At 42.0% G+C, this 13472-nt stretch overlaps 1 protein-coding gene across 1 annotated transcript; it reads right to left on the bottom strand.

The window, feature by feature from the left end:
* Positions 1-4641: 4641 nt before the first annotated feature.
* On the bottom strand, positions 4642-12685 carry LOC308465472 (vomeronasal type-2 receptor 26-like; the record flags this gene model as incomplete). Its single annotated transcript, XM_080985426.1, has 6 exons — positions 4642-5552; positions 5998-6124; positions 6928-7155; positions 8143-8334; positions 10644-10882; positions 12583-12685. The coding sequence occupies 6 exons, from the start codon at positions 12683-12685 to the stop codon at positions 4642-4644; spliced, it is 1800 nt and encodes a 599-aa protein (XP_080841552.1).
* Positions 12686-13472: the final 787 nt, after the last annotated feature.

The raw sequence follows: 13472 nt of genomic DNA on the forward strand, positions 1-13472 counted from the left end.
GCAGCTGCTTGGAGTCACAGGACTCTGTTTACATTCCAGAGACCTTCCAGGCTGTTGGAAGTCTCACGGAGGCAGGAGACGGATGTGATGTTTACTGGTTTCATGTTTCCTTTGTTCCTTTGTTTGAGTTGCTCTCTGCTTTCATAGAGAGAGGATGTATATTTCTTTGCTGTCTGTGTAGCTTAGAAATAAAAGTCTTTGCAATGTAGTCCAAACCTCTCGTCTCTTTCCTGTGCTGGAAACTCTGCTGAATGGGGGAACGTGCCTTGGAGCCTCATCAAAGGCTCAGGTCGTCGGGAGGGCGATTCCGGAAGATGAGCTTAATCAGCTTGGCCGAGCAGAGATCCCGACAATGGCAACTCGAACAGGCCTCCCTGGACATCTGTGTCATGGTCCAATCCTGAAAGTGTAACTGCTTTATGTTCTGTGTTCCTGCTGCATAGGGCTTCAGTGAATTGCTCTTAGAATATAACTAGTGGCAACTTAAATTAATAAATTAACTTTTAACTGCCAGGTCAATGACCAATAAAACCAGTGCCATCTATGACTTGATCATGGATGGGGGAATTGACCTGGCATGAGTAACCCAGGTTTGGTTGGACACAGCAGCTTGCCCTGTTCTTGCCACTGCTTGTCCGGCAGGTTTCTCTTACGCACAGCAACTCAGGTCATGTTGGTGGGGAGTGGGGTTGCAGTGAGTTTTTAGGAAGTCTTTAGTTTTCACGAAGCGACCTATTAGGAGGACACAGTTTTCTGAGTGCATGTTCTGGAACTCTGGCAATAGGGGCAGTGCAGGATTCCTGTTGGTGTACCAGCCTCCCTGCTGCACCAAGGACTCCCTGCTTGAGATGCTTCAGGTTGTGCCAGATGTTCTCCTGGAAACACCTCATCTGGAGGTCCAAGGGAATTTTAACATGCATGCTGACACGATCTTACAAGGGACTGCTCAGACTTCTTGGAAAGCATGGCCTCCATGGGGCTGTCCCTGAATAAATCTGGCCTGTGTCATCACTGTGGACATTCCTTAGATGTGCTACTTCCCTCTGTGGATGTGGGTGATCTGACACTTCAAATGACCCAGCTCCCCTTCTTCATGGATCCTCACAAAAATGTTTGTGTTGACACCCTAAAATAGCCCATTTGAGGATTCCTAAAGACAAGCACAATCCTAACAAGGGGTGAGACTTGCAGTGAGGAGCACTGGTTGCTTTTTGTTTGTGATACAGAGCATATACTTTATTTTTCTTACTAGCAAAACTACTTAGGATATGATGGGACAAAATTCGGAAATAAAGAAAACTTCTCATCCCAATACATCTGAAAAGAAATATCAAAACTCAAAAGTCTAGACCTCAGATGCTCAAACATGATCATTCATGGCACTGGGGAATGGACAAGACAGACCCTCAGCAGCATAGGGGCTATTTAACACACCATGAATGATCTTACCTTGCCTTTGATTCTGATATTGGGCTGGTTTTTCTCACAGGCAGTCTTTGGCTCAATCCCTAGAGCTTAGGCTAGAGTAAGGATAATTATACGAGAGGAAACGTCACCTTGGCAACACCACAGATTTTCTATGTGGCTTGAGGCGCAGGTGCAGAGGTGAAGGAAAACATGTTTATGAGAATTCACAGAAGTAGCTCCCTGGTTTTGACATGGGTCAGTGTGAGGAAAAGGTCAGCTTGGCCTTGAACTAACCAAGTACCTTCATAAGCGCAAGGACCAAGATATTCCTTTAGGATGTAAGTGAACACACAGACACACACAACATGGAGTAGCTACTTTGAGCTCATGAAACCAGGCCACAGTCCCTTCTGGGCAACCTTATGGGGGGGGGCATATGCCAATGGCGGGTATTGCTAGAGGCAAAAGTGGAAAGCACAATGAAAAACCCCCTTTGACCTTTTTTGCTGCAGCCTAGTTCCTGCATACATATGCACTCTGTCCTCTATCCAGACAAGCAAGGAGCAATATAAGAGTTCAAGGCAGTACTTCAGTCATGCAAAAACACACAAGAATGTCACAAAGCAGGACCAGTAAGGGACATGGCTAGGGAGGGGTATGTGGCCTACAGAGGACCAGATAGAGAGGCTTGCAGGAGCACCTTTGACCAGTGGTTCCACAGCCCTGCTTTCTCGAGTCGGAACACGGAACCATCAAGAATCAATATTGTCTGCTCTGACGAACAGGAGGTAATTGAGATCTCAAGCTGAGAAGGATCTCCCCCAACTTCTCTCCCATACCTGGCCTCCTCAATTACACCTCCATTTCTGGATGAACAGATTTCACTAGCAAATCACAAATGGGGGATGCAGGTACAGGTGTGACAAAGAAATCTGCTCAGCTATGGATTACCAATACTTAACATAAAATATAAATGATGCAAATGCTCCTCAAAAGAGAAAAGAGATATTTCGTTATTGGGGGGGAAAACACTGAATTTGGATCAAATTTGTTTATAAGAAACACACATTAGGAAAAAGGGTATCAGATATTTGATTAAAATAGATTAGGTGAGGAATTTATCTTTGCAGAACTGAAGGGGGTAAATGGAGTTGTTCTTTATATACACATTCCCAATTCTGCCCCAAATGGATATTCTCTGATGAACAAAGTAGATATGTCGAGATGGAAGTTAATATCCAAGGAAATTAAATTTTGGTTGTAGGCATATATATGCTCCCAATGAATACAAATCAGTATAAGGGGCTTATGGATAGGTTGACGGATTTTGCATCTGAAAATTGGTGCCTCATGGAAGACAGAAATCGAGTAGACTCTTCAATGCAGGACAGAACTTCACATAAAAATATTAAAACATCCCAGGATAAACTAAAGAAAGTTTTTTTCTGTAAATGATGGACAATTTGGAACTTGTTGGCATCTGGAAATATAAAAATGAGGTTGTAAAGGGAATTACACATTTCTCTGAAAGACAGATCTTTCTCAAGAAGAGATATGATTTGGTTGACTAAGATGCTGGGCACTGGGGTGCACAAATTTGACATATTCTATGAGCCACTCTGAGTTAGGGACTCTGGTGCATTGAGCTGACAAGACCGTCAAAAAGGCGTTTACTGCAATTGCTACAGAGGGAAACAGGGCAGATGCGGTTCATCAACTTTGGAAGGTACAGGGAAGGTGTGAAAGAATCGGTGTGAAAGAATAATTGAAGTATCCCACACTCCAGAATATATATATACATATCTACCAAGCATGTTTTATTCTGGGATATTTTATTTATTTCACTGGATTCATATACCACTTGATTGTAATAAAATTAAAGTAGGTTACAAAAGAATAAAATGGTGAAATTAATTAAGTTCAAGGCCAGATGAAAACAACACTGAAAAACAACGTGTCAACATTCTGCATGTCTGGGTGGGCAATTGCAAGAGAGAACCATCTGAATTGTCTCTTCACTGGGATCAATGTTTTCATAAGGCACCAAAAAGAGTGCAGTGAAGGCATCTACCTGATGTTTTGCTTGCTGTTTATTCCCTTGTGAGTTTCAGACTTACTATTCTAATTTTTCACATTACCTGTTATTCTTATTTGAACTTCCTTCTCATTTGGATCACTCTGGATCCTGCATTCATCTTCCAAAACTTCCCACCTTAATCCCCAGAAGCCATTTCCTTGACTCATCCTCCTGACGCCCCACTTAATATTTTGGTTAAATTGTGAAAACGGAGGGCATTTATTAAGCTTTTAAATAGTTAGAGCTTGTGGAAGTTTCAGCAAGATGCAATCTGAGCTTAGGAATGATCATGTTTCATTCAGTACCGTTGGTTAATTGTTTTTATATGCCAATCAAATACAGTTTTCCATTTATAAATCGCTCCTTTATATTCATGAACACTTTCTTACATTTCAGTGGTTGCCAAGTCCATATGGTTACATTATTTCTGTGCTTTTTTTCATTTTCTGTAAGTTTAATAAGGTTTATAGAAGAAAATACAAAACCTGATATATATTCACATTTCTTTACCAAGCCAAGACTTTTATATAGATACAATAAAGACACAGAAAGGGAGGAGGAATAAAGAAGGAAAAAGAAAGAAATGTTTTAAAGAATAGAAAAGAAGTTTTAAAAGAAAGATCGATGAATAAGATTCAGAAAGAAAACTTCTGATTCTTCATCGCTTCGTCATACAAAACAATATTTACTTCATCCAATTGACTATAAACCCCACAAAGCCATTTTTATAAACAAACATTATGTTCAATCCTCAAATCCAGATGTCTTTTTTTCTTGTAAAATGTCTATGAGAAGTTACCAATCTTTAAACACTGTTAACATTAATTTTCCTTTGATTAAACATGTCAGTTTACCATCTCAGATAAGTCTGTTAGTTTTAATAGTCATTCTTCCATTGTTGGTAATGACGTGTCCTTCTATCTGCGTGCATATAAAAGTCTCACAGAAGCAATCATATATTACAACAAGGTTACATAGTCTTTTCGTAATTATATATCCATACATCCCAGCAGGAAGATTTCTGGTGTCATTATTTCTGTGCTTTCATCTAAATGAATATTTCCAATTTATTTTATTTTTGTCTGACTCTGGACAAGTATGTGAGCTTTATTACTACTATGCTGAACATAAAGGGTTAAAACTGAATGCTTTAAGACTCAGGTACCATCTTTAGATGTTCTTGTCAGGTAATCTTTTGTATTCAGATCAGGCCTCAATACAATAATATAACATTTTGGCATGAAGATGCAGCCCAGAAGCCCAGCACTGGAGGCTAGGATAGAGAAGACCTGCACAGCTACCATGTACTTCCCCTTGGTGCTCAGGTAGGTGGGCACAAAGGACACCCAAACACTGCAGAAGACCAGCATGCTGAAGGTGATCAGCTTGGCTTCATTGAAGGCCCCAGGAAGCTTCCTGGCTAGGAAAGCCACCGTGAAGCAGATGGCAGACAGGAAGCCCACGTAGCCAAGTGAACCATAAAACATGGCAGCAGACCCTTCATTACATTGTAGGATGATCTGCCCAGGTTGGGAGCTCATGTCAGAGTCTGGGAATGGGGGAGAGGTTCCCAACCAGATAGCACAGATGATCACTTGGACACTGGAACAGGAAAGGACAATGGAGTTGGCCAGACTCTTCCCCAGCCATCTCCTCACCTTGTTCCCTGGCTTTGTGGCCAGAAAGGCCAGCACCACAGTGATGGTTTTGGCCAACACAGAAGAGACGGCAACTGAGAAGATGATGCTGAAGGCAGATTGCTGGAGGAGGCAGGTGGCTTTCTTTGGCCGGCCAATGAAGAGAAAGGAGGACAAAAAAGAAAGCAGGAGTGAGAGAAGGAGGATGTAGGAAAGGTCCCGGTTGTTGGCTTTGACTATGGGAGTTTCCTGGTATTTTATGAAGATCCCTAACACAAATCCTATGGTTAAGGACAAGAAGAGGGCAAAGGAAGATAGGACAATCCCCACGTTTTCTTCATAAGTCAAGAAGGTGATGATCTTGTGGACACATTGATCTCGGGCCTTGTTTGCATGTTGATCGTTTGGACATTTGGCACAACGCTCTGCATCTGCAAAAAACAAGACTAATAACAGCCTTATATCTAACAGGACCTTTTTTACTTTACGAAGGAAATCTTGGGGCGGGGCATGCAAAATGGTATCACAATCGAGAGGGTTTTTTCTGCACACCTCACAATAACTCCATCAGATGATTTACAGCGAGAAACGTAGGCTTTTGTGAATTTATGCATTCATTCCTGCTCCTCGGTGGACAGGCATTTATTGATTTATGTGTTTCTATCCTGCTTTTCAAGCAGATTGCAATATTAGCAAAAAAATAAAATACTAATCTGTAAAGAAGTGGACTGCAACCCAAGTCCATAAGAAAACTCTTCCTATAGATGGTGGCTATCCAGTGTTAATCCAACTCAGAAGAGACCATGAAAATAGACATAAGTAACCTCAGACCTATGCCCTCTTCCTGAAAGGTGGTCCTTTACTGAAGCCACCCACCTTCCTGAGTGGAGATGGTCCCTTCTGGGCAGGGAATGCAGTCATAGCAGCAAAGTGGCTTTCCTTCCTGAACCATCCTGAGGAACCCAGGGTGACATCTTTCCACACACCTGGAAGGCGGCAGGGGCTAGACATAAAGACACAGAGAGCCAAGGGAAATGTGTTAGAGCTAATTTATCCATTGAAATAAGGCACAGAATTGGGAGGGATTCAATGCAGACTCCACAACCATGGTTTACCTATAAGCTGTTAAGTGTGCAAAACTATAACAACTACATTGCCACTTGAGGTCTGTTCAGTGCAGTGCAGCCAAATTGGGTCACATGGCCCCATTGCTCCAATAGCTGCATTGGCTGCCTGTTTGGTATGGAACCCAATCCATGTTGCTGGAACTTGTATGAAAGGTCCTTAAATGTTCAGGACCCAAGGACTTAAAGGAGATGTATAAGAGAAGCCTTGCTTGCAGTCCAACAGACTAGCAGAACAATCTGCATGCTAACACACAACAGGGCCTTGTCTTCTGTGGCATCCTAGATGTGGGAATTCTAAGGAAGGGCAAGCTAAAAGTATAATAAATAATTATACTGCTTCCCTGTTCATTCCTGTGTCCACTTCCCTTCTTCTGTTGATTCTCCTGGGTCCAATTTTATAGTGCATACCTGTCCTCTAAGGTCAAAATAGATGTGGTCAGGGTGAACACAGTGGAAACTGCTATTTTCAAGTTTGCATTCAATAGAATATTTCATTACCTATTTTACACGCATCCTAAATAAACACATACCCCGCCTCAAGCCTCACTGTTAGATCTTGAATGTTGGCATTGGAAAGCATTTGAAGGAACACCCACACCCACAAACAAACAACCTGGTACACTTATTAGACCTTGAAGAACTGGAAATACTGTGAAATGAAAGAGATAATTTGTCCCACCTTATTGTTCCAATTGAGCCATGCAATGGCGTTCTGATCGATGGTGAACTGTACATCTGAGGATCCCTGTCTGCTGATACTCCCAAGCTTCAATTTAGAAATGGACTTATTGGTAGACTTCATCCAGTTCACAATGTCCAGGTCAGCTGCCAATTCTCCATTCTCATCCAAGTACACTCTGTCCATGGAAGAATTGTAGAACTGGGAGCTTCCCATGAAAGGGTGGAGCTAGAATGGCAAAGAGAACAGCAGCATTTAGACGACAGGAACCCACCTTGGCTACTCCATTTTGCCCATTTCTTGCTTGGCTCTCCTTTGAACAGTGGCTAGCTGAGAGTTGTGTGTCCTTAAAAAGTTGGCTACATTAATTCAAGGGAACATACAGGTAAGAAAGACTAAGGCTGCCATCCTGTATATGAAGGAAAACCTGTAATTTTATTACACAGCAAGACACAACTCTCTTCCTTCCTTCAGCATTAAATGTGGGCTGGCTGAGCTAACTGTTACGTGTGATTGGAGCTGGTTGACTGACTGTACCGAAAGAGAGCTCACTAATGGCTCCTTGTCATCTTGAAAAAAAGTGACAAGTGTCTATATTGGAAAAGGGAATACCTGCCATGGCTGTAGCCTTTGAGCTTCCAGCTTCATTGCCCTCTGCTGAGAATACGCACCATTTATGGCATGTGCCACAGTTTGGACAGTATTGTAAATCTTGCCGCTGTCTAGAGAGAGGATTCTTTGCAGAACATCTTGCGGCAGCATCTCCAGTTTCTCTCTCTCTCTGCATCTGGTCCAGCCTCTCACAGATGATGCATGCCTTAAATAGAAACAATTATAATCTGTCTCCACAATCTTTTTAATTACAGGGAAAAGGTGAGGGAGAATATCATAGTTTCTCCATTCCTTTATCATAATAGGAAAGGAAAGAAAACCATGGATATGTTGGAAGGATATGCTACTGTGCATTAAGTCCAAAGTGAGTTCCCCCATAGCTGTTGTGATCAAGACTTTCCCTGCAAGAGGTTTTATTAACATGCCAAATACAAATTGTATCATTTGTATTCCAGTTAAGATATAATTCGTGTCCACGTAGTAAACAAAGACATGGACTTGTCTCCACTTGAAGAAGGAACGGAAACTGATCACAGCATCATTCTTATTCTCCAGTGGGATATTTTGTAGGATGGCAACACAAATCCCCCTTTCAATGAGCACAGGCATCAAGGTCTTCTTGAACCTCTCTCCGTTGTCAGTTTCTGGCACAAGGAGACCAATAAACGTCCATCTGAAGTGGTGGAGCAGCTTGACAATCCCTGGGTACAGGGCTTCTTCTTTGGGGACCATCCGGTAGAAAAACGGAAACTGCCTCTTATCATTCACACCATGAGACACAAAAGCATAGCTGACCTGGCAAGAAAAGAAAGATTGTTGGCTTGTTTTGGCTCAAATCCCACATATTTCTTAGCCCAGATAACAAACACTTCCCATGTAGAGATAAATCTTCCCAGACCCAGAACATAGAAGCCCGCTTTTATCTGTATGGATTTCTTGAATTTCTGTTTTATATGCTTTTATACTACTTTCATCTTGCATTTTTAATGTAATGATATTGTTACCGTTTTGATGTTGGGCAACATATAGATATTTTTAAAATATGAAGTGAATGTTTTTTTAAAAAAATGAAGTGGGTTATAAAAGTTTTAAATGAATAAAAATTCAGTGTTTCACTCAGAGGAAACCAGTCTACTTTCCTTAGTATTTAGATACACAGACACCTGTACCACAATGTTTCTAGGTATCCATCTGAATCTGCAAACAAGTTCAGAAGACCCAGAGAAGCGGTGGGGTGTCTAGTTATGAAGGAGATCTCAGAAAATACTTTTGTCCAGAATTCTTTTACTTTGGAGCAGTCCTGCCACGCATGCCACTAGGTTATAATGTTTTGACAGCCCCTCCAGCATGAAGGGGAAGCACTCCTTTATGCAAAAGGTATCAATTGTGGTGTGAAGTACCAGCCATGTATTCTTTTCATGGAGTGTTCCCTAGTTTGAACCAAAGAATGCCTTGAAGCAGAGCTTACTCTAAATTGCTTCTTCTACATGAACTCCTCAGTTGTGTTCTCAGTATGACTACTACTATTTTAATTATCCATCTTTTTCACTGATGAGAACTTAAGGTGGTTTCCAGATAAAATAAGAACAGCTAAAAACATAGGAAAAAATCATTAAAACTATACAGTGGTACGTCAGGTTACATATGCTTCAGGTTGCACATGCTTTAGGTTACAGACTCCGCTAACCCAGAAATAGTACCTTGGGTTAAGAACTTTGCTTCAGGATGAGAACAGAAATTGTGCTCCAGTCGCGCAGCGGCAGCAGGAGGCCCCATTAGCTAAAGTGGTGCTTCAGGCTAAGAACAGTTTCAGATTAAGAATGGACCTCCAGAATCATAGAATCATAGAGTTGGAAGAGACCACAAGGGCCATCGAGTCCAACCCCCTGCCAAGCAGGAAACACCATCAGAGCACTCCTGACATATGGTTGTCAAGCCTCTGCTTAAAGACCTCCAAAGAAGGAGACTCCACCACACTCCTTGGCAGCAAATTCCACTGTCGAACAGCTCTTACTGTCAGGAAGTTCTTCCTAATGTTTAGGTGGAATCTTCTTTCTTGTAGTTTGGATCCATTGCTCCGTGTCCGCTTCTCTGGAGCAGCAGAAAACAACCTTTCTCCCTCCTCTATGTGACATCCTTTTATATATTTGAACATGGCTATCATATCACCCCTTAACCTCCTCTTCTCCAGGCTAAACATGCCCAGCTCCCTTAGCCGTTCCTCATAAGGCATCGTTTCCAGGCCTTTGACCATTTTGGTTGCCCTCCTCTGGACACGTTCCAGTTTGTCAGTGTCCTTCTTGAACTGTGGTGCCCAGAACTGGACACAGTACTCCAGGTGAGGTCTGACGAGAGCAGAATACAGTGGCACTATTACTTCCCTTGATCTAGATGCTATACTCCTATTGATGAGGCCCAGAATTGTATTGGCTTTTTTAGCTGCCGCGTCACACTGTTGGCTCATGTCAAGTTTGTGGTCAACCAAGACTCCTAGATTCTTTTCACATGTACTACTCTCAAGCCAGGTGTCACCCATCTTGTATTTGTGCCTCTCATTTTTTTTGCCCAAGTGCATGAATTAAGAATGAATTAAGTATTTAACCAGAGGTACCACTGTACCTATGATTTTGATTTGAAGTAGAAGTTGAATTTAATAGAATTTTTAAACTAAGCCTTTAATGGTGCCCAATATACCTATAATAATTCAAATTAATGAGATTGATTGTCTTGTAGCTTCATTTTTAATAGATACAAACAGCTAAAAACATAGAGAAAATGGATAGGTAGAGAGGAAATGAATGTAGCAGGAACCTCAAAGCCGCTGAAGAAGTATGTCTCCAAAGGAGTCTGCAGCACAACTATCACCAATGGGATATCATCTTGTTCATTTTAATAAAGTCAGCATTGTGATTCTGCTACAAATTCGGAAAGAACTCCTTTGAGAAGAGATGCTCGTCCAAGAGAATCTAGATATGTGTCTGTCCACCAAGAGAAATCCCTCCCAAATCACTCTTCTGTCTCACTTTGCCCATCTCTTTTACCCCCCTTTTAGTTCTCTGCAATGAGGCTCAGCCAGAAAATGCCATATCCTTCTCCATTCCTACCTGTGGGATTTTATAGATGCCCAATGTGCCTGAAAGCAAGATGGAGTTTTGAGAGTCAGCCATTTCCAGAACAGTCAGTAAATCATTCCGTCTTCCACATTTGTAGTTTGGAATATTTGCCTTCCCAGTAGACAGCAGGTCTAGCAAAGCGTCATAGGTCACCCTTCCATCAAAAAAGTTCTCATGGATGCTGTAGCCCAGGGTGATGTTGAAGGAGAGCCTGGCATTCCGGTTGAACTCTTGAATGGCAAGCAAGAAGGAGAGCACCTCCCAGCACTTTGTGTTTCCTTTCCTGCAAAAATATACAGATTGTGTCGTCATCCTGCAGTTGTAGCAGATTTATCTGAGGGATTTTTAAGGCAAGCTTTAACCGGTGATATAAAAACCTGGATTTTATTTCCAGAACTTTACTTGTGCTTACACTGATTCAGAACCAAAGCCAGCAGCTCAAAAGCTCACCTAATTATATCTCATTGGAAGAGGGAGAGGATAGCCTTTGTGAAGGAACTGCACTGCTAAAAAGGAATAAACGTATTGTATTTATTTTGGGGGGGACATTTGGGGTTGATTTGTTTTCTAGGACAAATCTTGGTTGGCAGTCATCTGACTCTTCTTTGATTTTTAGTATGTTTATGGACCTACAGTCTAAAATCAAATGTATCTCGAAGGTATGATTGTGGGGAGAAGAAATAACTCCATCCCCATAAAATATCTTACTGTTTAAAGCTGGAAGAGGGAGTCCTGTTGAAGGTTTGTTCATGAAATATGGCTTTTGTGGGAGAGATGATCCCACTAATGAGGTGGTCTCCCGGCCTGTAATAGTTGAATGGGTCTATTTGACTCCTCTCCAAAGTTAATGAGCATTTTGCCTTCTGCATCTCACAGTCTGCATAAGGCAACAGCAGCAGCAGAAGAAGAAGAACAAGAAGAAGAATCACTGTCATTCTGGGACTGCCTGGAACAGCCCTCTCCCTTGTGAATGCTCCCCTCACTTCATTAAATGAAGCCAAACCCTTCTTGTAAAGCTGATGGAGTCCAAGCAAGACTTCACATCTGAAGGGATAGAAGACAAACTCATCACCACATATTCCGACTCAGCTGCCCTAAATCTCTGTCCAAGCTGTTGATAACATTTATGTCCATGTCCTTTCCGCCTTGAATGCACAATGTCACCTCACGTAGCTCTTGTTTTTGGTTTTTATTTTAATGGCATCAGATATGATCTTTGGACAAATCCCAGGAGTTTTGGTGTGTAGAAATGAGGAGGGTCAGTACGATTTTGATAATCATAAGGCAGATAAGCATTGGTTCTGCAACATCCTGCAATCTTTACATGGCTCCATGCTCAGGTGCAGGGCTGGAGAAAAACATGTTTTGCAACAGCCCTCAGATGTCACTCTAGACTCTGAGATGGCGAAGGGAATTGGCAGCTGAACATATCTAAACTTTGTGGGAAAGCACATTCACAAGAGTCAGGGTCAATATTTGGTTTTCAGACAGTGGGGAGGAAACTCTGCTCTGTAGGCCAGATTAGGCCCATCAGATTCCCCTCCCCTTTTGACCTGCATGACTGTTATGGTCAATCTGTGTCACCCCAACAACCCTTCACTTGACATTTCTTTTCTTTCTTTCTTTTAATATGATTTTTATTAATTTCTTTTTTAACACAATATTTCAGCATACCAATAACAAAACAAATAAATTCTTTGCTCCACTGAGCTCGTGACTTCCCTCCATCCCTTCAACCGGTTTTTAATTTTCGAATCTTTGTGTCGCACTTTATATCCTCTGCTACAGACCTTTATATCCTTATGATCAACTCTGTCTCAATGGTCTATAAAGTTTTGAGATTTCAGTTTTTTCGTTGCAGAATTTATATCGATCCCACTTGTGTCTTCACATTATTACAATAGTTATTCAATATACCAAATAAATTTACTCCAATCTCTTTGAAACTTTTGGTTGTCTTGATTCCGGATCCTGCCTGTCAGTTTGGCCAATTCCGCATAGTCCATCATCTTCGTCTGCCACTCCTCAGTCATTGGTAATTCCTGCAAACCTAAGTAAATTTAAATGCTTTACTTACAGTAATCAGAAGTCTCACTCACACATTGTTCAATGCTACAGCAGAAACAAGAAGATAATTTTGCTGCAAAATACAGAAGTTAGTCTCAGCCTGAGTCTAGAGTCTGGAGCCCCTGCCTCAGATGCCTGCTCAGCTTACATGGGTCAAAAAAAAGAAAAAGAGAGGAACAGTAAACAAATACAGTGGTACCTTGGTTCTCGAACTCAATCTGTTCGCAAACCAAGGTGCAGCTTCTGATTGGCTAATTGGCCCGGGAAATGCCAACAGCCAAAACAGATGTTCAGCTTCCAGAAATCGTTCACAAACTTCCAGGTTTGCGGTGTTTGGGGGCCGATTTATTCGGGATCAAAGCTGTTCGGGAACCAAGGTACCACTGTAATGCGTCCCTCCCTCCCCAAGTGAGGTGGGGTGTCCAGGCCATGCCTCCTCTATAAATTTACAGCTCTGTGGTCCTTAACCCTTTCATTTACTAACTAGCATAGACATGCACTGTTAGGTCTGACTGAAAAATCTCCCAGTTTCCACCTCATGTTTAGTGGTAACCCTACATACTGTATAACATTTGGATTACAAAGTGAGAATGTGGTGGTGGCAGAGGGGACAGCTGGTTCTTGGGTTAGGCAGGGGAAAGCTCCACCTTTGGCTCCTCAAAGTGATGATGACTTCTGCCTCTAACTTCTCCACCTGGACTTGGGAGGTGCCTCCTGTATCTGGGATGACAGCTTGAAGCGCACCGGCGCCCA

Source organism: Podarcis pityusensis (genome assembly GCF_964106645.2).
Source record: "Podarcis pityusensis genome assembly, chromosome: 2".
In the NCBI taxonomy this organism is placed as follows: Eukaryota; Metazoa; Chordata; class Lepidosauria; order Squamata; family Lacertidae; genus Podarcis; species Podarcis pityusensis.